Raw genomic sequence first — 25,375 nt, forward strand, 5'->3', positions numbered from 1 at the left:
GGGTTGATGAGAAAGGGGGAAGATGCCAGAATAACAAAGTGGGGGAGGAGGAGGGGACGGAGGCCAGCTCGAAGGTGATAATTGAAGCTGAGTCAGTGGGAATGATGAAGGATGAGAGGAGAAGGAAACTTATAGCAAAGGAAAGTGGACCAGAGGAGAAAGGGAAGGAGAAGGGGACCCAGGGAGAAGTGATCGACAGGTGAGAAGGTAAAAGGCCAGAGTGAAGAGGGGAGGGCAGGGAAAAATTACCAGAAGAAGAAATTGATATTCATGCCATAATGTTGGAGGCTACCCAGATATAAAATCATCCCTCCCCACCCATCCCTTCCCAGCACTTAACCCTGTAAGCAGCCTAAGTGCTACACCTGCCCATTCACCTCCTCCTTCACCTCCATTCCCTCCAGTGAGGCAACACTACACCTGCCCATTCACCTCCTCCCTCACCTCCATTCCCTCCAGTGAGGCAACACTACACCTGCCCATTCACCTCCTCCCTCACCTCCATTCCCTCCAGTGAGGCAACACTACACCTGCCCATTCACCCCTCCCTCACCTCCATTCCCTCCAGTGAGGCAACACTACACCTGCCCATCCACCTCCTCCCTCACCTCCATTCCTTCCAGTGAGGCAACACTACACCTGCCCATTCACCTCCTCCCTCACTCCATTCCCTCCAGTGAGGCAACACTACACCTGCCCATTCACCTCCTCCCTCAGCTCCATTCCCTCCAGTGAGGCAACACTACACCTGCCCATTCACCTCCTCCCTCACTCCATTCCCTCCAGTGAGGCAACACTACACCTGCCCATTCACTTCTCCCTCACCTCCACTCCCTCCAGTGAGGCAACACTACACCTACCCATTCACCTCCTCCCTCACCTCCATTCCCTCCAGTGAGGCAACACTACACCTGCCCATTCACCTCCTCCCTCACCTCCATTCCCTCCAGTGAGGCAACACTACACCTGCCCATTCACTCCTCCCTCACCTCCATTCCCTCCAGTGAGGCAACACTACACCTGCCCATTCACCCCTCCCTCACCTCCATTCCTTCCAGTGAGGCAACACTACACCTGCCCATTCACTCCTCCCACACCTCCATTCCCTCCAGTGAGGCAGCACTACACCTGCCCATTCACCTCCTCCCTCAGCTCCATTCCCTCCAGTGAGGCAACACTACACCTGCCCATTCACCTCCTCCCTCACCTCCATTCCCTCCAGTGAGGCAACACTACACCTGCCCTTTCACCTCCTCCCTCACCTCCATTCCCTCCAGTGAGGCAACACTACACCTGCCCATTCACCTCCTCCCTCAGCTCCATTCCCTCCAGTGAGGCAACACTACACCTGCCCATTCACCCCTCCCTCACCTCCATTCCCTCCAGTGAGGCAACACTACACCTGCCCATTCACCTCCTCCCTCACCTCCATTCCCTCCAGTGAGGCAACACTACACCTGCCCATTCACCTCCTCCCTCACCTCCATTCCCTCCAGTGAGGCAACACTACACCTGCCCATTCACCTCCTCCCTCACCTCCATTCCCTCCAGTGAGGCAACACTACACCTGCCCATTCACCTCCTCCCTCACCTCCATTCCCTCCAGTGAGGCAACACTACACCTGCCCATTCACCTCCTCCCTCACCTCCATTCCCTCCAGTGAGGCAACACTACACCTGCCCATTCACCTCCTCCCTCACCTCCATTCCCTCCAGTGAGGCAACACTACACCTGTCAATCCGCTGGGTTTGTCTATTGTGTCCTCTGCTCCTAATGTGGTGTCCTCTACATCAGTGAGACCCGTTGTTAATTGGGGATCCCTTCGTTGAGCACCTCTGCTCTCTCCTCTGAAAGTGGAAATTCCCAGTGGCCAAACATTGTAATTTTCATTCCCATTTCCAATCCGACATGGCCTCTGTCAGGGTGGAGGAGCAACACTTTTTATTCTGTCTGGGTAGCCTCCTACCTGATGGCAGAATTATTAATTTCCCCTTTGGTAATTTCTACTCCCTCTAGTTCTCCATCCTTCCCTTTCTCCTGTGGTCCATTCTCCTCTCCTATCAGATTATTCTTCTCCAGCCCTTTACCTTTCCTACCCACCTGGCTTCACCTGTCAACTTCCAGCTTGTCCCTCCCCCCACCTTTTTACTCTGGCATCTTCCCCCTTCTTTCTCAGTCCTGAAGGAGGCTCTCAGCCCAAAACATCGACTGTTTATTCATTTCCAAAGATTCTGCCTGACCCGCTGAGTTCCTCTAACATAGTGCGTGTGTTGTTTTGGACTTTCAGCATCCACAGACTCTCTAATGTTTACGTAGCATCCACGCCAGGACCACCAGACTCAAAAACAGTTACTTTCCCCAAGCTGACCAACACCTCCACCGCTAACTCCACCACTACTTTATTATTTCCCATCACTGACAATATGTACAACCCAGTGTCACTTTATGGACATAACATCAATCTCTGTATAGAAGCCGTCTGTGTATTTATATTTATTTTGTGAATTTTTTTATTAATAATGTGTTCTTCATCTTCTGTATTTTTTGGTGCTGCATTGGATCCAGAGTAACAATCATTTTGTTCTCCTTACACTTGTGAATACGAAATGACATTGAGCAATCTCTCATCTTTGAAAAGTTTCCTGAGTAGAGAGACCTAGACAGAGGGTGCAGTACTGGACCTCCTCTTGGAGAATGGGGCAGGGCAAGTAACTGAGGTGGTCTGGTAACTGCAGTTCTTTTAGTTTTAAGATGGTGATGGAAATGCAAGCATAGGTCCACAAGTTAGGGTCCAAAACTCAGCTGGGCTAATTTTGTGGGAATTAGGCAGGATCAAGCAGGGGATTAAATTGGATTATGTGCATTTCTATCATCAGACTGTATGGGAGCTGGAGAAGAAATTGTGGAGACTGTTGAAGAGATATTTGGTGTATTTTTAGCCACTGGAGAAACTCCCAAAGACTGGAAAGTGGCTACTGTCATTCCGTTGTTTAAGAAGGGTAACAAGGAGAATCCAGGGAACTACTTGAAGATGTATCTAAAAATGTAATGAGAGTCGGGCAGTGGATGTTGTCTACTTTGAGCTTTGCAAAGTGTTCAAGGTCCCACATGGCAGTTTAGCTCCGATGGAATCCAGGGAGAGCGATTTGGGTGAATTCAAAATGAGTTTTTAGGTAGAAATCAGAGGTTGTTTAAAGGTTGTTTCTGGGAATGAAGACCAGTGATTAGTGGTGTGCTCTATGGGTCAGTGTTGGGACCCTTGTCACATTATTTATAGAATGATTTGGATGTGAATACACAAAGCTTGGTCAGCAAATATGTAGATGACACAAAATGAGGAGATGTTGATGATCGTGAAGAAGGTTATCATAGATTGCACAGTGATCCTGATCATTTACAGAAGTGGGCTGAGAAGTAGCAAATAGATTTCAATAGAGATAAGTATAAGGTATTGATGAGGAAATCTGCAGATGCTGGAAATTCAAACAACAACACACACAAAATGCTGGTGGAACACAGCAGGCCAGGCAGCATCTATAGGGAGAAGCGCTGTCGATGTTTCGGGCCGGGACCCTTCGTCAGGACTAACCGAAAGGAAAGATAGTAAGAGATTTGAAAGTAGTGGGGGGAGGGTGAAATGCGAAATGATAGGAGATGACCAGAGGGGCTGGGATGAAGCTAAGAGCTGGAAAAGTGATTGGCGAAAGTGACACAGAGCTGGAGGTGGGAAAGGATCATGGGACAGGATAAGTATAAGGTATTGGATGCACTTTGGAAAGTCAAACCAGTGTGGGACTGGTACTCTGAATAGTCGGACACCAGGGAGTGTAATGGAACAGAGAGACCTCGGAGTAAAGGTACATCATTCACTGAAAGTGGTGTCACAGGTAGACAGGGTGGTGAAAGGGGCATTTAGCATGCTGACCATCTTCAGTCAGGACATTGAGTAGAGGAGTTGGGACATTATGCTGCAGTTGTATAAGTCATTGGTAAGACCACACTTGGAGTACTGTGTACAGTTTTGTTCAGCCTGTTATAGGAAAGATGTAATTAAACTAAAACAAGTGCAGAAAGGATTTACGAGGATAATGCCAAGACGAGAGTTATAGGGAGAGGTTGTCCAGGCTAAGTCTTTATGGATTGGAACATGGGGGAATGAGGCCTTGTAGAAATGTTTAAAATAATGAGAAACATAGATAAGGTGGATGGAATCAGCCTTCCCCCGGGAGAGGAGCCCAAAACTAGGGGGGCAGAGATTTCGGGTGAGAGGGGAAAGATTTAACAGGGATCTGAGGAGCAACTTTTTCACACAGAGGTTGGTGAGTAGATAAAATAAACTGCCAGGGGAAGTGGTTGTGGGAAGTACAATCTTTTCATGTGGGAAATACTTGGATTGGTACATTCAGGGACAGTGCTTGGAGGGATATGGGACAAGTACAGTAAATTGTTATGAGCTGGGAGAACAATATGGTCAGCATGGACTGGTTGGGCTGAAGGGCCTGTACCCGTGCTGTATTCTCTATGATTCTACATTGCAAATTTACAAAACACTGGATAGGCCACACTGGGAGTACTGTGTGTAGTTCTGGTCACAACACTACAGGAAGGACGTGGTTGCACTAGAGAGAGTGCAGAGGAGATTCGCCAGGATGTTGCTGGATTGGAGGAGTTTGGTTCTGGGGAGAGATTGCATCGGCTGGGCTTGGTTTCCCTGGAGTGAAGGCAGCTGAGGAGTGACCTTTATAAGTATACAAGGTTGTGAAAGGCTTAGATGGGGTAGAGAGTGAAAATCATTTCCTGTGGTATGGCAGGGGTATCAAAAACAACTTTTGGGTTTAAGCTGAGAGGAAGGAGTTCTAAAGGAGATGTGTGGGATTTTTAAACAGAGAATGATTGTTATCTGGAACACACTGACAGATGAGGCATTTAAATAGACATGGTTTAGAAGGGTATGGACCTCATGGACAAATGGGATTGGTGTCAAAGGGCAAAATACACAGCATGATGAGATGGGCCAAAGGGTCTGTTTCTGTGCTGTAGAAATCTGTGACTCAGCTGTGAATAAATGGTAGGTTAAAATAGCAACAATATTCTTTAACAACGTATATCATTCATCCAGAATTTATAAGAGATTTTCGTTCATTACAGGCAGAAACGAAGGAACTAATGAGAAGAACAGTGCTGAAATAGAACAGGTATTTTGTTCATATAAATTGGTTGTCGCAGTCTGAGCCCTTTGTAACGTCAGTTATGTCCAATTAGTCACCTCTGCCTCGCCCTCGTCCCACTCCCCTCCCCTGCCCCGTCCCTCCCCCCTCCCACCACTCTGCCCATCACTCTGTCCCATCTTTATCTCAGTGAACAAAGTGAAGATCTGTCATCATGTATAACAAACACATTCTGTCCATTTTAGGATCGTGGAGAAATGCAGGAATTACAAACTCTCAGCCCAGGTCACAAAGTTTTACCTGAAAATTATGCGGTCAGTTAGAAGGGACACGGCAGCCTTCAGTTCCAGAGGTGACTGTGAGGGCAGGTTCTGTGTCCCTGCTGTAGACTGGAGCCTGGAAAATCGTTCCCTCCGACAGTGGGGACATGGTGCTCTGCAGCTGTAACTTGTCTCACCCTGAGTGAGAACAACACTGCACTCATTTCAGCTCTCAGCTTCCGGTGAGAAATTCAATCCTTGATGATCTGGCAAAATTCTCAATGGCACCGGAATCATTTTAAGGAACGATGAAAGAGGAGCCCAGAGGGGCTCGGCCCACAAGACCTTATGGGTTTGTCTCTGATTTAGATCTCTGGAAGGTGCAATAACTACATAATATGTGCTTCAGAAGACAGTCCTGACTGCAGTCTGGGACATCAAACGCAGCTCCCACACACAGCTGAACTGCTTTGTCTGATGAAGACAACCACAATCAGGTTTATTGTCACTGTGTTATGAGATGAAATTTGTTGTTTTGTGACAAGATCACTGCCTCTCAGATTCCTTGCCTCGGGATCATTCATTGCTGATCTCTACCACATCTCACACTTTACTCCTTGCTGCTGCCTGGCTGGAGCCCTGGAGGGTCACCAAGGCCCCCTTGTACAACAAGCACCTCCTGTGGTTAATGTTCCCCACCAGAATGACAAGGTCTCTCTGAGTCCCTCTCCTTTCCCATCATTTCCAATCTGTTTGTGAAGCAGCAGCACTTCCTATTGCTTGTATTTGTTTGTGCCATCGAGGCTGACTTCCCCTGTCGTAGCAGAGAGGTGAAGTGCTGGCAGCTGAGAGAGATCAAACTGAACATCCCGATGTCACCATTTTCACTCTCGGCCATGGCATTGCTCTTCCATCACACCGGTGTTCAGGAGTTACCCTTTGTACCCTCGCAGGAGTCAGTTGGAACTGGAGTTCCTCTGTTCACCTGTTTACTGGAATCTGTGCAATGAAATCACCCAGCTACAGTTTCAGGACAATAATCCCCATTCATACACGGATCGTTAACCCTGAGCATAATAATGAGGCCGGCATCATCCAACTCGGAGTGACACATCAGTGATGAGCATTTTCTTCATCAATCTACAAACATCCAACTATTACTCCTGGGCCATCCTGAGAAGGGTCACAGAGTCACACAGCACAGAAATAGGCCCTTCGGCCCACCAAGTCCATGCTGACCTTGTTGCCCATCTACACTGATCCCATTTGCAGTCATTGTGGGATCGGCATCAAATTTGTCATTTTCCTGCCCAGATTGTCTGCTGTCAGTCAAACTGAGGACAGTGTGTAGACTCCACCCCACCTTTGTGTTGTTGTATCAGACTAAACCAGTAAATCCAAGCCCAGAAATCCTTTCCATTTTGTACAAGTATTAAAACTGCTCTGGCTGTTACACTAATGCTGTCATCAGAAATCCCATAAAGATTGTGATTTTCCCCAGTACCAATACCAGGTACAGCATTTCCTCACAAAGTCCCTCCCATTTCTGTACAGTGAGCAGTGAAACTGCAATAAAACTCGATGAGTTTGAATGTTGTATTGTAGAGTGATTTTGGGATATTTTAATCCTATACTGTATGTACATTTGTATATTTGTATTTTAAATATGTTGCCTGATGCCTCTTTATGATCATTGTTGATTAAATAAACCACTTCTGTTTTGCTGTTGGTGATAATTATGGGATAATTTACAATGTCCAGTTAGCCTTCGGACTGTGGGAGGGCAGTGGAGCATCCGAGGAAACCCACACAGTCACAGGGAGTGTGTACGAACTCCTTACAGACAGTGGTGGGAATTGAACCCGGGTTGCTGGTACCATAAAGCGTTGTTTTTTTATCCAATACGCTACCATGCTACAGAAAATGCTAGAAACACTCAGATGTTCAGGCAGCATCTGTGGAAAGAGAAACAGAATTAATGTTTCAGGTTAAGGATGTTAGAACTGGGAAAGATTGAAAACAGGTTGGTTTTAAATTACACGGAGGATGGAGGGGTCGGTAAAACAAAGGGTCAGAGTTCTCATGGGGTATGTTGTAGATGAGGTCACTGGGTGTGTAATGAATGAAGTTATTAGGGAGGTGGAACGTGAACAAAGGAACATAAAACTCTACAGTGAGGGAGAGGAGCACACACAAAGGGATGTAAAAGTTGTGAAATGCAGAGCTGTAGGAAATGCCCAGCAGGCCTGTTAATGGAGAGAGAAAAACTGAGTCAATGTTACAAATGGATGAGCTGCAGCAGAACTGACGGTTCTGAGAGAATTCGAGACAACAGGCTGTCTGATGTTGAATATCGAGTCTGGGAGGCTGCAGTGTGGTCAGGAGGAAGATTTTCATTTACAGTTGGGACAAAGTGAATTGAAACCACTGGCTGAAACCACACTTTACACAAAGGAAGGTTGGTGTGGTTGTTGGAGTTTAATCATCCCAGTCCCCAGACATTGCCCTCATTTGCGGGGACCAATAAAACATCATATTACAAATATTCTGGAAAATATTAACATTATTCTCACAGGGCTGAACTGAGCCCACTTTGAACAGAAATCTGCATACCTGCCTGGTGGGACACGGGAAAATAAAACAACAAGTCTAACAGGTCAAGCTATAACTACAGCTCCTTGTATTCCTGCCCATGTCTGTGTAACAAGGAGGGATTTAGCCATTTTCCTGGAATGGAATGGGCACTCAATGTTTTCGAATTGTTCCAGTCCATCCGCCCACTGCTCCAGCTCACCCCAGTTTACTGCCATTTGCCTGACTGTCGGCTGTTTCTAACTGCGCAGTCGGCAGCTTTAAGTTTAGTTGTTAAAAGCCAAATTTACAAAGGGAGCACCGAATAGATTCCTTTTCCTGTCGCCCAGAGTGTAAAAGCCAAGTTTCTATTTAGAGTTTTTATCACTAGGTCTATAGTAAGGGGGACTCTTATTGAAACGTATAAAATTCTAAAGGGATTGGACAGGCTAGATGCAGGAAGATTTTTTCTGATGTTGGGGGAGTCCAGAACGAGGGGTCACAGGTTAAGGATAAAGGGGAAGCCTTTTAGGACCGAGATGAGGAAAAACTTCGTCACACAGAGAGTGGTGAATCTGTGGAATTCTCTGCCACAGGAAACAGTTGAGGCCAGTTCATTGGCTATATTTAAGAGGGAGTTAGATATGGCCCTAGTGGCTAAAGGGATCAGGGGGTATGGAGAGAAAACGGGTACAGGGTTCTGAGTTGGATGATCAGCCATGATCATACTGAATGGTGGTGCAGGCTCGAGGGGCTGAATGGCCTATTCCTGCACCTATTTTCTATGTTTCTAGATTTCATTGAACATTTATAAACACCCACAAGTCAGCTAGAACACAGAGTCTTGCCATCTTCAGAAGTTTTCTGATGACTCTGCCATAGTTGGATGCATCAGCAAGGGAGATAGGGCTATAGTGGGAAACTTTGTCACATGGTGCAAGCAGAATCATCCGCAGCTGAATGTGAAAAAGACTAGCAGCTGGTGGTGGACCTGAGGAGGGCTAAGGCACCGGTGACCCCTGTTTCCATCCAAGGGGTCAGTGTGGACATGGTGGAGGATTACAAATACCCAGGGATACGAATGGACAATAAACTGGACTGGTCAAAGAACACTGAGGCTGTCTACAAGAATGGTCAGAGCCGTCTCTATTTCCTGAGGAGACTGAGATCCTTTAACATCTGCCAGACAATGCTGAGGATGTTCTACGAGTCTGTGGTGGCCAGTGCTATCATGTTTGCTGTTGTGTGCTGGGGCAGCAGGCTGAGGGTAGTAGACACCAACAGAATCAACAAACTCATTCGTAAGGCCAGTGATGTTGTGGGAGTGGAACTGGACTCTCTGACAGTGGTGTCTGAAAAGAGGATGCTGTCCAAGTTGCATGCCATCTTGGACAATAACTCCCATCCACTCCATAATGTACTGGTTAGGCACAGGGGTACATTCAGCCAGAGACTCATTCCACTGAGATGTAACACTGAGCGTCATAGGAAGTCATTCCGACGGGGGCCATCAAACTTTACAACTCCTCTCTCGGAGTGTCAGACACCCTGAGCCAATAGGCTGGTCCTGAACTTATTTCCACTTGACATGGTGAACTTATTTTTTAATTATTTATGGTTTTATATTGCTATATTTCTTCACTGTTCTTGGTTGGTGCGGCTGTAACAAAACACAATTTCCCTTGGGATCAATAAAGTATGTCTGTCTGTCTGCTACAAACAGGGCATCCTCTTAGTGTTGAAGGTGCTGTATAAGTGCAGTCCATTTCGTTGGTCTCTGAGGAGCATTGAAGGCCAAGTCTCTGGGAAATTCGCACCTCTTCCTTTGTTCATAGAGAGTCGTGAGATCTTTGTCAGTCCCACGTGTGAGGGAGAGGCAAGCGGCTCATTAGTACAACATCCTTCTCCGAGGATCGTCACCTTGTCATGGAGAGGCTGGTGATGGAGATCCCAAGAGCGATGCCATCTGGAATTTATCTCCTGGTATGGTCACCACAGTGATGATGACAAGGGGAAGGTTCCAGACAAAGAATGATCCAACTAAGACCTCAATGGTGGAGCTGGCAGAAGATCAAACTCCACAAAGACAGTGAAAGCTGCAGCAGTGAGGGGTCCCAGTCACTGGGCCCTGACCCTGATCTGTCAATGAACCTGTGGTAGCTGCCCGTGCATCTGAACCCAAAGGGGTCCAATATCGAGCAGACAGGTTTAATAGAGCTGTTAGGGAGGGTTTAAACTACTCTGGCAGGGGATGGGAACCGGACTGATAGGGCTGAGGAAGGGGAAAACAGAAATAAATCACAGATAGCGTGCAAAAGAGACAATAGAAAGGACAGGCGGGAGATGAGGCACAATCAAGTCAAGTCACTTTTTATTGTCATTTCGACCATAACTGCTGGTACACAGTAAAAGCAAGACATTTTTCAGGACCATGGTGCTACATGAAACATTACAAAAACTACACTAGACTACAGACCTACTCAGGACTGCATAAAGTGCACAAAACTGTGCAGGCATTACAATCAATAATAAACAAGACAATAGGCACAGAAGAGGGCATTAAGTTGGTGTCAGTCCAGGCTCTGGGTATTGAGGTGTCTGATAGCTTGGGTGAAGAAACTGTTACATAGTCTGGTCGTGAGAACCCGAATGCTTCAGTGCCTTTTCATAGACGGCAGGAGGGAGAAGAGTTTGAAGGACCCCATAATGCTGTTTGCTTTGCGGATGCAGCGTGTAGTGTAAATATCTGCAATGGTGGGAAAAGAGACCCCAATAATCTCTCAGCTGACCTCACTAACTGCTGCAGGATCTTGCAATCGGACATGGTGCAATTTCTGAACCAGGCAGTGATGCAGCTGCTCAGGATGCTGTCAATACAACCCCTGTAGAATGTGATGAGGATGGGGGGGTGGGAGTTGGACTTTCTTTAGCCAGTGGCATGAGTTACAGGGCAATAGAGGCGTGGTGCAGTTAAAACAGAAAGCAGCAAATACTGGACTGAAAGTTTTGTATTTGAATGCAGTCAGCATAAAAAATAAAATGAACAATCTTGAAATTCAGCTACAGGTTGGCAAGTATGACGTTGTGGCCCTCTCTGAATCTTGGCTAAAGGATTGCTGCCATTGTGAGTTGAATGTCCAAGGACATACAATGTATCAGAAAGATAAGTTAGTATGCAGAGGGGGTGTTGTGGCCCTGTATATAAGAAATAATATTAAATCATTAGAAAGAGATGAAATAGGATCGGAAGGTGTAAAAGGACACTAATGGCAGTTGGAAACAGACCTCCAAACAGCATCCGGGATGTGGATTACAAATTACAGCAGGAGATAGAAAAAGCATGTCAGAATGGCAATATCATGATTACCAGTGGGAATTTTAACATGAAATTGGATTGGGAAAACCAGGCCAGTACTGGACTTTAACAGAGAGAATTTGTAGAATGTCTAAGGGATGGCTTTTAGAAGAGCTTGTTATTGAGTCCACTAGGGGATCGGCTGTGCTGGATTGGGTTTTGTGCAATGTTCCGGAGATGAAAAAAGAGTTTAAGGTTAAGGAACAGTGATCACAATATGACCGAATTCACTTTGAAATTTGAGGAGAAACTAAATTCCAACGTGTCAGTACATCAGTGGAATAAAGCAAATTACAATGGCATGTGAAGGGAAATGGCCCAAGTTGACTGGAAAGGGACAGCAGAACAGCAATGGCTGGAGTTTCTGTGAAAAATGAGGGATGTGCAAGGCAGATATATTCCAAATAAAAGAAATTTTTGAATGAAAGGACACTACTATGACTGACAAGTGAAGTCAGAGCCAAAGTAAAGGCAAAAGAGAGGGCATACAAGGAAGCCAAAGCTAGTGGGAAGATAGAGGATTGGGAAGCTTTTAACAACTTGCAGAAGGAAACTAAGAAGGTCATTAGCAAGAAAAAGATGAATTATGCAAGGAAGCTGGCAACTAATATCAAAGAAGATACTAAAAGCGTTATTAAGTATATAATGGGTAAAAAGAGTTGAGGGTAGATATAGGACAAATAGAAAATTACACTGGAGATATTGTAATGAGAGATGCAGAGATGGCAGAGGAACTGAGTGCGTATTTTGCATCAGTCTTCACAGTGGAAGATACCTGATGTATATCAGACATTCAAGACTGTCAGGGAAGTGAAGTATGTGCAGTGAAAATTATGACTGAGAAGGTGCTCAGGAAGTTTAACGGTCTGAGGGTAGATAAATCTCCTAGTCGTGATGGAATGCACCCTTGGGTTCTGAAGGAAGTAGCTGGAGAGATTGCAGAGGCATTAACAATGATCTTTCAAGAATCGATAGATTCTGGCATTGTATCAGTTGATTGGAAAATTTCAAAAGTTACTCTGCTATTTAAGAAGGGTGGGAGGCAGCAGGACGGAAACTATAGACCAGTTTGCCTGATATCAATGGTTGGGAAGTTGTTGGAATCGATTGAAGGGATGAGATAATGGAACACCTGGAGGCATATGACAAGGTAGGCCAAAGCCAGCATGGTTTTCTGAAAGGAACTGACTAACCTACTTCAATTTTTTGAGGAAATTACAAGCAAGGTAGACAAAGGAGATGTAGTAGATGTAGTAAACTTGGATATTTAGAAGGCCTTTGACAAGGTGCTGCACATGAGGTTGCTTAGCAGGATAAGAGCCTATGGAATTACAGGAGATTTACTAGCATGGGTGGAGTACTGGCTGATCAGTAGAAAACAGAGAGTGGGAATAAAGGGATCCTATTCTGGCTGGCTGCCAGTTACCAGTGGAGTTCCACAGGGGTCAGTGTTGGGACCACTGCTTTTTACGATGTATGTCAATGATTTGGACTCTGGGTTTAATGGATTTTTGGCTAAATTGTCCAATGATACAAAGAGACATGGAGGAGCGAGTAGTGTTGAGGAAACAAAGCCTGCAAAGAGACTTAGATAGTTCAGGGCATTGGGCAAAGTAGCAAATGAAATACAGTTGGAAAGTGTATGGTCATGCACTTTGGTGGAAGAAATAAACAGGCAGACTATAATTTAGATCAGGAGAGAATTCAAAATGCAGAGATACAAAGGGACTTGGGAGTCCTTGTGCAGGTTACTCTAAAAGTTAATCTCCAGGTTGAATTGGTGGTGCAGAAGGTGTATGCAATGTTGGCATTCATTTCTACAGGTATAAAATATAAGAGCAGGGATGTGATGTTGAGGCTTCATACGGCGCTCATGAGACCACACTTGGAGTATTGTGTGCATTTTTGGGCTCCTTATTTTAAAAAGCATATACCGACATTGGAGAGTGTTCAGAGAAGAGTCACGAGAATGATTCCAGGCTCTGGAATCTCTTGGGCTGTATTTCCTGGAGTTCAGGGGAATGAGGGGGGATCTCATAGAAGCATTCTGAATGTTAAAGACATTGGCAGATTAGATATTGTAAAGTTATTGCCCCTTAGTAGGGAAGTCTAGGACAAGAGGGCACAACTTCAGGATTTAGTGACGTCCATTTAGAACAGAAATGTGGAGAAATTACTTTAGTCAAAGTGTGGTAAATCTATGGAATTTGTTGCGACTGTGAAGGCCAAGTCATTGGGTGCATTTAAAACAGAGGTAGATAGGAATCAGGGCATCAAAGTGTAGGTGGAGAAGGCAGTGGAATGGGGATGACAAAGAATTGGATCAGCCCTTGATTGAATGGCAGACCATACACGATGGGCCGAACGGCCTAATTCTGCTCCTATATCTTATGGTCTTATGTTCTTCTGCATCAGCCTCCCCATGTTAAACAAACTCACACACAGGCGTTTTCCATGATGGGAATTAACCCTAACATCCCGGAGATCACCACTTATGGGAGCTTCATATTCAAAGTTCAAAGTAAATTCATTATCGAAGTACATATATGTCACCGTAAACTATCCCGACATTCATTTTTTTACGATCATTCACAGGAAATGCCAAGAAACACAATGGAATCAATGGAAAACCGCTCACAGCAAAGCAGGACAAACAACCAATGTGCAAAAGACAAAATTAATTGTTCAAATAGAAAAATTAAAAAGCCAAAATAAAAATAAGCAATTAATGTTGGAATGTTGTGGTGAGGTCGTATAAGAGGTTGGTGTGGCCAAATCTGGAGTACAGTTTTGTGTGAGGGTTTGGTCACCTAATTACAGGAAGGATACCAATAAGGTTGAAAGATTGCAGAGAAGGTTTACAAGGATGTGTTGCAAGGACGTGGTGGTGGAATGAACCCAAGTGCTGAACACAGGTACGGAGGACGAATCAGGGGGCATTACAGTCGTAGCGAGAGTGGAATTGGTGCCAAGGGATTCTTTACCCGGAGTCTTGGTTTTAGTAGAGAATTCAGGAACGATGCTAGACTTCGACCTAATAGTCCTAAGAACCATGGAATGAGGTTACTCATTTCAGTTTTCAATCTTTTTATTGATTTCCAGTAAAAAAAATTCAAATCAGAGGAGAAGTTTAGCAAACAAATAATGCACAGGACGTATAAACAGCAATAAAGTATGTATTGTCAAAATCAAATAGGTATAATGTTACGCTTTTATATATACAGTCTAATAAAAAAAAGCCACAACTCCTCTTAACAGATCGTAAAACAAAATTTGAAAATTTTATTTATATAAGGGGAAAAAACCCGCTAAACTAAATAAGAACAAAAAAAAAGTGAAAAGAAAAGAAAGATTGGGTAGTTCATTTGAAGAAAAAAATTTTTAAAAAGGAAAAAGAACGAACATCCTTCCAGTCACCTCCGAACCTTCACGGATAAGGATTTTCCCCAAGAGAATAAAGAAAAGAGGTTACTCATACACGAGTCGACCAACGAACTGGCAGCTTCTTGTTGTGGTCACGGAGTTTTGAAATGTTTTTGCTGATGGAAAGCTGATGTTTGTAGTTCGTGGAACCTGAGAATGATTGGGAACTAAACGAGGTGATTGAGGCCCAATTCCTGAGGAAAATAGCCAGGTGGGCGATTGCCAGAAGGGACCATGACAGGATGTTGCATGTCATGGTCCAGTCCATGAAATCTGCATTCCGGTTCGCGGTCCGGTTCATCTTCCTTATTCCAGGTTTTCCAGTTTTCCCCAATTTCTGTTGAGGCAGCTGATTCTCGTTTGGGCTGGCTTCATAAATAGCTTCAGGATTCAGCCTCTGGCTGCTGAATTGTTCCTGTCCAAACCCTCTATCTGTCTCCCTCCCCTTCACCTTCAGCCTGGAGCCTTTCCTCACCTTGTCCGGAGCCTCGCCTGTAACCCTTGCCTTTACTGCTGTCAAGTTCAACCACCGGAGCAAGATAAGGGACCGCCTTTCTTTTTTTTAACTGTCTGAGTCCATGCCTTCGTGAGGTAGATCCAGCCATTTGTCACTACCTGGTGTTGGGAACGATCTCGTTGTATTCTGCATGCTGTGTAATGAGTCCCAGCCCCACGTCCTGTAGCAAGGAGGGGTCCTGGCTCTGTGTTCTGTGTAATGAGTCCCGGCCCTATGTCCTGTTTCCAGGGAGGGGTCCCAGCTCTGTGTTCCATGTTCCTGTCTCTCCCTCGACCAAGGCTCTGCGTTTCTGTCTCTCCCTTGATCAAGTCAAGGCTTCAGGGTCTCGTCCAGTCCTAGCCACATCCAAGAACCTTGTCCTGTCCTAGCCACGGCTTTGTGTTCTCATCTTGTCCATGTGCCTCACCCAGCCTGGTGCTAGGGTGCAAGGAGTCTCTCGTCCAGTCCTGTTGCCTCTCCTCATCCTGTAGCCACATCTTGTCCTAGCCTAGTTCTGGAGTCAAGACCCAGGTTCTGGGTCCTCGTCCAGTCTCTGGCTCGGAGTCCAAGCCCAGGCTCCTAGCTCCCAATTCCATGTCCTGGTTCCATTATCCTAGTCAAGTCCTAGCCTAGGCCCGGAATCCTTGTCTCGTCCAGGACCTGTGTCATGTCCAGCATCATTTCTTCCTCACTTCCTTGCTTCTTTCTCACACCTAGTCCTGTTCCTGGTAGTTCAGTGTCTGTGTCTTGCACTTGGGTCCGCTCCCTACTCCTCCCTTATGACAGTTGCCAGGACTTGAGAAACTGAGTTACAGGGAAAGGTTGAATAGGCTATGACTTTATTCCTTGGGGTGTAGAAGAATGAGGGGATAGAGGTACATAAAATTATGATGGATATAGATAGAGTGAATGCAAGCAGGCTTTTCCCACTGAGGCTAGGGGAGAAAAAAACCGGAAGACATGGGTTAAGGGTGAAGGGGGAAAAGTTTAACGGGAACATTAGGAGGAGCTTCTTCACACAGAGAGTGGTGGGAGTGTGGAATGAGCTGCCAGCTGAAGTGGTAAATGCAGGCTCACTTTTAACATTTAAGAAAAACTTGGACAGGTACATGGATGGGAGGGGTATGGAGGTATATGGCCCAGGTGCAGGTCAGTGGGACTAGGCAGGAAAATGGTTCAGCAGAGCCAAGAAGGGACAAAAGGCCTGTTTCTGTGCTGTAATGTTCTATGGTTCTAAATATCGACAACATGATTTGAAGAGTCCACAGGTTTCAGGATCAGTGTTGGGGTGAGAGAAGTTGAGTGAAGTCATCATCACCGGTCCAAGAGCCTGATGGTTGAGGGAAATAACTGTCCCTAAACCTGGTGATCTGGGACCTGAGGCTCCTGTACCTCCCTCCTGATGACAGCAGCGAGAAGAGAGCACGGCCTGTATGGCGGGGTCCATGCTGATGGAAGCTATTTTTCAGCGACAGGCGGAGTTGCGAAGCCCCGTACATTTTACTCCGGGGAAAGCTATAGCCTGAGTTGTTTTAGTTTCAACAAACCTGAGCACGTCTGTCCCACACTGACCCCGTCAGCTGTTCTCTCGGCACCTATTCAGTGAATGACGGGAACAAGGGACACTGCAGAGTCTCAGCCTTTTCCAACGATGCCGGATCATAGTAGACGGGGCCAAGGGTAAACACAAGAGATTGTGCAGATGCTGGAAATCCAGAGTAACACAGACAAAATGCTGGAGGAACTCAGCAGGCCAGGCAGCATTTATGGAGAGGAATAAGGAGCTGACATTTCGGGCAAACGTTTTATTTTGATTGTTCTGGGCCTGTCCTCACTGGGGTTTGGAAGAACGAGGAGAGATCTCATTGAAACCGTGTGGAATATTGAAAGGCGTGGATAGTGTGGATGGGGAGAGTATGTTTCCTGTAGTGGGGGAGTCTACACAGCCTCAGAATACAAGAACCTCCTTTTAGAACAGAGGTGAGGAGGAATTTCTTTAGCCGTGGATCTGAGATGTTGACCCACCGCCGGTCTTCAATCGGGAGTCTTCAGTGCGCTCGTTCCAAGGAAGTTAGTGTTGACAGATCCCCGTTGACAATGTCCGCTCCGAGATGTGGGAGCTCACAGCCACGGGTCATTTCCACTATTCCGCCGAGACTGCGGTGCGGGGCCCGCAGATTGCGGAAAGTGGACATCTCCCTTCTGCGGGTTTTGTATCTGGATGAGTATCACTGCGGAGTTGTGAAACTCACTGACAGTGGTCGAACATTCGCCCCGTGAACTCAACGTCCCTCAGCAGTTTAACACAGCCCGCAGCACCATGCGGTTTACAGAGGCTCCTGGAGTGTGCGTGTGGTGAACTACATATACCTGTCTGGACACGCCCCCCACACCCGCTGACTGCTCCTGTGGCTCCTCCCATCCACCCCGGTATAAAGGCGCATCTCCTTCCTCAGTCTCCAGGATGTTGTGTGGTGGTCGCTGCTTGTACTTTTTTCCAGCCAATAAAAGCCTACCTTTAATAACGTCTCCGAGAGTTATTGATGGTGCATCAGTGCTGTCTCGCTATTTTCGCTTACCTCTCTGCTGTTACCGGTGAGAATCCCCACGATTAACCATCGCGATTCTGCCTTGTAGCGTTTATTTGGGATGTAGGCGTATCTGAGGAATTATCTGGCATAATCCGCCCGTTAAGTGAACCAGATCCGTAACTCCCGCGTGTTCAGCTCTTGGGTTCTGTTTGGAAATTGGGTTTGTGTCAATAACATAACGACAGGAAAGTTTTCCAAATAGGCTCCATGGGCCGATCGGCCTCCTGCGCTGTCTGATTCGAATCGGAATCGCTGTTGGCTAAATCAGAACTGTCCGGGTAATCCCGGGGCAGGAATGCAGCCGATTCTCCCCGGGATGGACCCGCACCTGTTCCACAACCTCCCGACCCCGGCGCTGTCCACCAGTCAGTGTTTAACGGTGACGGGAAGGTACAGAATTATCGCGCCGCTGGTCCTTCCCCGGGGACCGGTGGATCGTAACACTGGATGTCCCGGACTGGGACTGTTGTTGGGGAACGGCTCAGACTCAATGGGCCGGAGAACAGAAAGATCCCACATTAAACCCAGCGGGTCCGAGATCATTACAGCGCGGTGGTGAGATGTGTGAAATATGGACAGAATTAGTTACACTCGAGTTAGTTACACTCTGCAGCCCAAACAATGCTTGTATTTATTGATTAAATGCCGCCACTTTATATTACAACAAATCCCATCTCCACCTTCAGCCGCTCTCAGACTGAGGGTGCATCAGGACAGAGTGAATGGAACCGCCGGCCAGTCCGTGCTCCTGCCCGTCTCTTACACAGTCCCGGACCCACACGGGTATCTGCGGATCACATGGACCAGAGGCGGGAACGCTAGTGTATGTGTGGAATATACCTGCTTCTGGGGGCAAGAATGTCACCTCAATGACAGTAGATCGCACATCACTGTCTCCGAACCGTATAAACACCGGGCGCTGCTTTTCGCGGAGAACGCTTCACTGTTACTGAGAGACCTGCAGATCAACGACAGTGGGATTTATGAATTATCCGTCAGTGCCTCTACGGGGACGGAGAAGGGAAGCTTGGTGTTAACAATCCGATCTGATGGAACAACTTCCCAGGGTAAGACCGTTCGATCGTTATGTGCCGTGCTGTATGGCGTGGGCGATCACGGTCTTTCCTTGACCATGATTTTTCTTTGGTAATTTTTTCAACAGAAGGGGTTTGCCATTGCCACCTTCTGGGCAGTGTCTTTACAAGAGGGTGACCCCAGCCATTATCAGCACTCTTCAGAGATTGTCTGCCTGGTGTCAGTGGTCGCATAACCAGGGCTTGTGATATGCACCGTCTGCTCGTACGGCCACCCACCACCTGCTCCCGTGGCTCCACATGTCCCTGATCCGGGGTGAAGCAGGTGCTACACTTTGCCCGAGGGTGACCTGCAGGCGAGCGGGGGTAATGAGCGCCTTACACCCCCTCTGGTAGAGACGTATCTCCACCCCGCCACCCTCAGGTTTTTAAAACTCAGGGTAAGATTGAGTTTTAAAAACAAAATGTTGGAAACGCTTGGCAGGTTAGGCAGCATCAGTGGAAAGAGAAACAGACGATGTTTCTGGTCAAAGACCCTTCGCCAGAAGTCAATATTGAGCCACAGAGGAGGCGAGGGTGGGTTGGATGGGACAAAGGCCGTTCCAGAGTTCCAACAGTCCGCTCTGTGAGAAAGAAATGGACACGGAGGCACTGGCTGCAGATGAGGAGTTCAGCGGCTTATTGGGCTAAATTATTAAATTAAAATGATGGGAAAAGATGTGGGTGAGGTCAGAAGCTGAGGACCGATCGCTCGGGAAAGGAGAGGGGAAGATCAGTCTCGAATCCAGACTGTAGATGGTGAGAATGCGGCGGAGGGAGGGGTTTTGGGGGAGTTGGGACTTGTCAGTGTGGAAAGTGAAGAGGCAAAGGAAACCCAGGAGCGGCTTTGTTGAGGTTTACAGTCGTTCGTTTTGGAAAGGAGGGGACACGTTGTCTGTGTCAGCACCGAATGTTACAGAGGATAAAGTGGAATTGTGGATCATGACAGCGCTGAGACAGGTTGTTGTAGAGAGAGGTCAGGGGTCTGCATGTCTGGATGGATCTTGGCATGGGACAGGAATACTGCAAGGAGAAAGTTCAAAGTAAATTTATTATCAAAAGACGTGTATTTTACCAGATACTACCCTGACATTCGCTTCCTTACAGATATCAGAACAAAGAAATACAATAGAATGAATGATAAACTGCACACAAACACTGACAACCGACCAACTGCAAATCAAGGAAAACCATGTAAGTAACAAAAATATATAAACATATAAATAAATAGATAAATATACAAACAAATGGAGACCATGAGTTGTAGAGTCCTTGAACGTGAGTCCATAGGTCGCTGGGTAGTTGGAACACACCCATGATCCAGGGTGGTTCTGAAATGTGAAGGGTGGATATTCAGTTGGAATTCACGTGGGATCAGTTGGAGCTCAGTTTGCAGGAGAGAGATGTTACGGGGTGAAGACACGTGGCTTTGGTCAAAGACAAGAAAGGAAAGACGAATCACTGAGGGTGGACACAGTAAACCCATCGGAGAGTGAAGGGGAACGCCTTCAATTCCACATTACTGGAAGAAAAGCGACAGTGAACTCGACAGTGAATTTAAAATAAACTGCTAATACTGGACGTCCAGACAAGAAGAGGAAACTCAGGAAACTCCCTGAATGTCGGGCAGCGTCAGTAGAAAGAGGATCAGTGTTGATATTTCAGGTTGTGACGCTTCAACAAAACTGGTAGAGAAAATACTTCTAATTATAAACACAAGAGAGTCTACAGATGCTGGAAATTCAAAGTAACATGCACTAGATGTTGGAGGAATTCAGAAGGTCAGGCAGCATCTATGGAGAGGAAGAAACACCCACCGTTTCAGGCCGAGACCCTCAGGACTCATTATTCCTCTCCATAGATGCTGCCCGACCTGCCGAGTTCCTCCAGCAACTTGTATGTGTTACGTCGGAGTAGAGAGAGTGGAGGGGTGGGGGTGGATAGGACAGAACGGAGTATCTCTGATAATGTGAGGCCAAGGTGTCCGTGGGGATAAGTTTGGAAGCCTTCCGTTGGTGAAGTCACTCACACACAGGAAAACTGTAACCAGAACATTTGAGATGGGGGGGGGGTGCAGTTGGAGATTTAGAGCAGAATTTTTTTTTAAAGGACGTGTCCAACAGCCCAGGCTGTGCAGATGAAGGGAGAAAATCTGAGCGATATCGAGGCGAACAAGTTACAGCTGCGCTGCCCAGTTCTGAGCGAGTTTTATTCAGTTGCTGAGAAAAATTTCGGCGCAGAATGCACGGCCAGGAACTAGTGGCAGAGGGAACAATTAGTAGGGAGCATTTCGGGTTAAGATTGCGCTGGGCCCGTCCTCGCCTGCAACAATGCTTTTTTGATCATTGTATTTTCCAATCGGTAATATTAGGTTAAGGTTTGAAAACATGGCTGAAATATTTTGGGACACGCATTGCGCCCTACAAGCATTGAACGAGCTGGTAAACAACGACTCTTCGCAAAGCCATGACTCCCCGGGTCATTCTACCCGGTCAATATCCCAGTTCCAATGCGATAGAATCACACCCTGATTATATGCAAGAGGCCACTGGGCCATTGCTAGAGTGAGGGACGCTAATAATTGATATTAAATTAGTCTCGCGGCCTTGTTCAGAGTTCTGTAAATGCTGAGTGTATATTAAGCCACATTGAAAGTGGTTCCTGAATCTGTTTCCACCGGATTTTCATCCAGTGAATCCCAGAATATGAGAATGTGCTGTGAGTTTTAATTCCCGACGGTTCTACTCACTCACACCCCACATTATCCCCCGGGATTAGGGACAGTCCCACCACCGGAGACGATATGGACACGCTTCACTCTCCCAGCTTTCTGCTCTGCGGAGGATACAAAAATATTCCACATTACTGGTGTCTTCAATTCCTGGCACCGTTCCGGTAAATCCCTCACCATCCCGTCCAAAGCCAGGAGATTCATCCTAGGGTGAGGTGTCCAGAACCGGACACAGAAATCCAGTTATCCCAGCAAGCGCGGATAAAGATTCACACTGATTTCCTTAATATTGTGCTTTAGATTTCATTTGTAAGCCCCGGGTTTGTGCCTGTCACTTCAAGAGTTTAATGAATTTCTGAGCGTTGTCGATATATTGCTGGCAAAAACTAAAGATAAATGGAGGACGTGAATTGGTATTGCATTTTCTTTCTAAGTGTTCTTCACTGTCCAAAGCTCCATCCATTGCTGTGTTCTCGTTGTGTTGTGTAGAAAACCACCCAATTTCCATAACTGTAGGACTCTGGGTCTGTACTCTCTGGAATTTAGAAGAATGGAGGGGCAGGGATCTCATTGAAACCTTTCAAATGTTGAAAGGCCTCGATAGAGTAGATGTGGTAGGGGAGTCCAGGACAAGACGGCGCAGCCTCAGGACAAAGGGGCGTCCATTTAAAACAGATGTGGAGACATTTCTTTAGCCTGATGGTGGTGAATTTGTGGAAGATGTTACCGCAGGCAGCTGTGGAGGCCAGGTTGTTGGTTGTATTTAAGGTAGAGTGTGGCAGGTTCTTGATTGGACACGGCATCAAAGATTACGGGGAGAAGATGGGGCAGTGGTACTGAGGAGGGGATATGAGGATCAGCCATGATTAAATGGCGAGAGCAGACTCGATGGGCCAAATTGCCTAATTCTGCTCTGATGTCTTCTGGTCTGTACAAGGAATGCATGAGTTCCAGGGTGATTTCATGTTTCATAGAACCAGTGGCAATGTAATGATTAAATGACTGGGCGAACACTCAAAGTTTTGGGCCAGCGATCCAGACATGAGCTTGAATTCAACATGAAAGCTGGAAATATAAATTCAAACATCAGCAACTAGCTGTAGTAAAGGTTGTTACGAAAAAGGTGGATTATCATAGAAGGAAAATCTGATGCCTGTAAGGGAACTAATCCCACCTTTCTCACTCAGTGTAACCATGCTTCACTGGTGTGGTATATTCTCAGTTGTCTCCTGAGTTCAGGGTGGAGTTGTCATGGTCCAGATTGGGTTCCCTTTAAATTTACCTTGTTTGTGTTACAATCCGGACCGTTGCTTCCTTGTTTCCCTTTAATTCCCTGTTTTCCCGTGTCCCTCGGGCTTGGTGATTAAAGGCAATTTACTCGCGACCGCACCGGCAGTTTATAAATCTCCAGCTTCAGATGTTCGGTGGGAGCGTTAATGAAGTAATCAAAGATAGTCGGAGCTAACGCAGTTTCTTGCTAGAGCAAGCTAAGTCTCCTCCCGAAGCAAGTGCCAGCAAGCTGCCTTCCCTTGCCATAGCGGGTCTGGCAAGGTTAACCCGCCAGGGTGAGTCTAGAGCTCACTGCTGCTTGGAGCAAGCTTGTGCCCAGTTATAGTACCGTCTATCGTTGTGTGGTCTCCGTATTCGTGTCCTGTGTTTAAATGGGGTCCCGGCCCTCTACCCTAGAAGGATCCTGACCCTGTGTCAAGAAAAGTCCCGACACCGTCCTGTGACCAAGGAGATTTCCCGGCTCTCTGTCCTGTTTGAGTCTGTCCCGTGAATAAGGAGAGTCTCGACTCTATCCCGTGTCTAAGGAGGTTTCCCGGCTGTGTGTCCTGTTTGAGTCTTTCCCGTGTCTAAGGAGGAGGCCTGGCTTAGTGTTCTATGTTTGAGTATGAAGCCCTGGCTCTGATCCCCAAGCTCCAAGTCCTAGCCCAGACCCTGAGTCCCAGCCTAGTCCCGGGCCTGGGTCCTTATCCATTACGCCTATTCCTGCTTCCACTTTTTTCCATTTCCTGATTTCTCTCTGTTCTATCCTTGTGTCACGGCTCTCCTTGTAAATAGTAATAAACCCTATTTAACTAACCCCTACAAAACGTGTTTGTCCTGCATTTGGGTCCTTCTCCCCCCGCCCCAACATATTTGCCCCTATGTTGTGACAGGAATAGACATTGAATGGCCTCGTTTCTGGTGATAGTCACTTACAGTGAATAAATTTGATTTTCCTTGAGCTCCATTGGCTGATTGAAATGTTAAAATGATTAGAGCAAAACACAGGTTAAAGTGTGCATTTCTACCTATATTTCTGTTGATATCAAGTGGGCATAAATAATGAATTGGAAGCTTTATTCAGTCATACAAGAGGGAAAGGATGGTGAAATTAAATGCAGAAACAGTGGTGCTGAAGCTCAAGTTTATCCTTTCATATAGTTCAAGTTCAGGTTTATTTTCATTCATACATATACAGTGAAATGAAACATCATTCATCTGGGAACAAGGTGTAAAACACAGCGCACACAACATATCAGTTCTGCTCTGATACCCTATGGTAGAAACTTTACTGTTCTTTTGAAAAAGGTGGTGACCCATCTTCCTGAATGTCTGCAGTCCTTGTGGTGAAGGTATCTTGCAGAGCTGCTGGGGAGGGAGTTGCAGGAGTTAGACTCATTGAAAGCCAGGAGTAAGAGATATGGGGTAGAGGAGTGAATGAGTTAAGCTGGGTCATCAGTTGAAATATTGAATGGATGTGATTGCTTGGGGCATAATGAAACTACTGCTGTGACAGTTCCTTCTGCTCTTGTGCACAGCTACAGACAGGACTCCAGCGATAAAGAATGAAGTCATTATTCCACCTGTTGTGTTTGCTGCTGCTGTCATCATCTTGTGCCTCATTGTGAAAATGAGAAGAGGTGAGAATGATGTAGTCCCTGGTAACCAAAAACATGACGTGTCTGTCTTTGCATGGATTTTCATGAATATAATTAATGCTGGGTGTTAATCTTGACATTTTTGCATCACAAGATTTTAAGAGTTATTACTTTGAAGATATTTAACTTTCCTGATGACTGTTCATTTTAATAATAATGACCATATGTAATCTAAAATCTCCACTATTTGTCACCCAACATCATTCACCCTGAAGCTGGGCATCACTGTATAAGTACAGAGTGAGAACATTGTGTGGGTGTGGGCTCCAGCACGGGGATTGGGGAGGTGGGAGGTCCACTATCCCCTCCAATTAATTTATGACTAATCTATATTTGTATTTCATCTAAATGCCTTTGGTGACATTTCAATTGACCTCCAAATATCTGTAGTGCCTGTGGGGAGAGTTCAGTATTTCCCTCTCTAACATGTGAGGGAGAGTTTTCTGGCTTTATATTAAAATTCTCAAGCTTGAATTTTGAAGATATTTCCCACAGCCTTTGGCAACATTCTCATCTCACTCACCCCACACCTGCCACTTACCCACAATGCAATGCTCTGAAGAAATGGAAGCGGCCATTTCTATTAACTACCACAGTATTTAACCACATGTGAAGTGATACACTTTTGAAGGTTGAATCTAAAGGCAAAATACAGTTAATGGCAGGATTCTCAGCAATGTGATGTGACAGAAGGGTAACCATAATATTGACTGTCTACTTCCTGCCACAGATGCTCCACAACCTCAGTTCCAACAGTCTCTTTGTGTTGCTCCAGATTC

The 25,375-nt window shown here is 46.2% G+C and overlaps 1 protein-coding gene across 2 annotated transcripts in view; it reads left to right on the plus strand.

Moving 5' to 3' along the window:
- LOC132394520 (uncharacterized) overlaps nt 1-7,157 on the plus strand; it is a 153,480-nt gene extending 146,323 nt beyond the window's left edge. For both annotated transcript variants that reach the window (XM_059970788.1, XM_059970789.1), the window contains exons 17-18: nt 5,150-5,196; nt 5,415-7,157. In XM_059970788.1, the coding sequence (XP_059826771.1) occupies nt 5,150-5,196; nt 5,415-5,492 (125 nt within the window). In that variant the 3' untranslated portion in view covers nt 5,493-7,157. The remainder of the gene's footprint in view (nt 1-5,149; nt 5,197-5,414) is intronic.
- Nucleotides 7,158-25,375: the final 18,218 nt, after the last annotated feature.

Source organism: Hypanus sabinus, chromosome 5 (assembly GCF_030144855.1).
Source record: "Hypanus sabinus isolate sHypSab1 chromosome 5, sHypSab1.hap1, whole genome shotgun sequence".
Classification (NCBI taxonomy): Eukaryota; Metazoa; Chordata; class Chondrichthyes; order Myliobatiformes; family Dasyatidae; genus Hypanus; species Hypanus sabinus.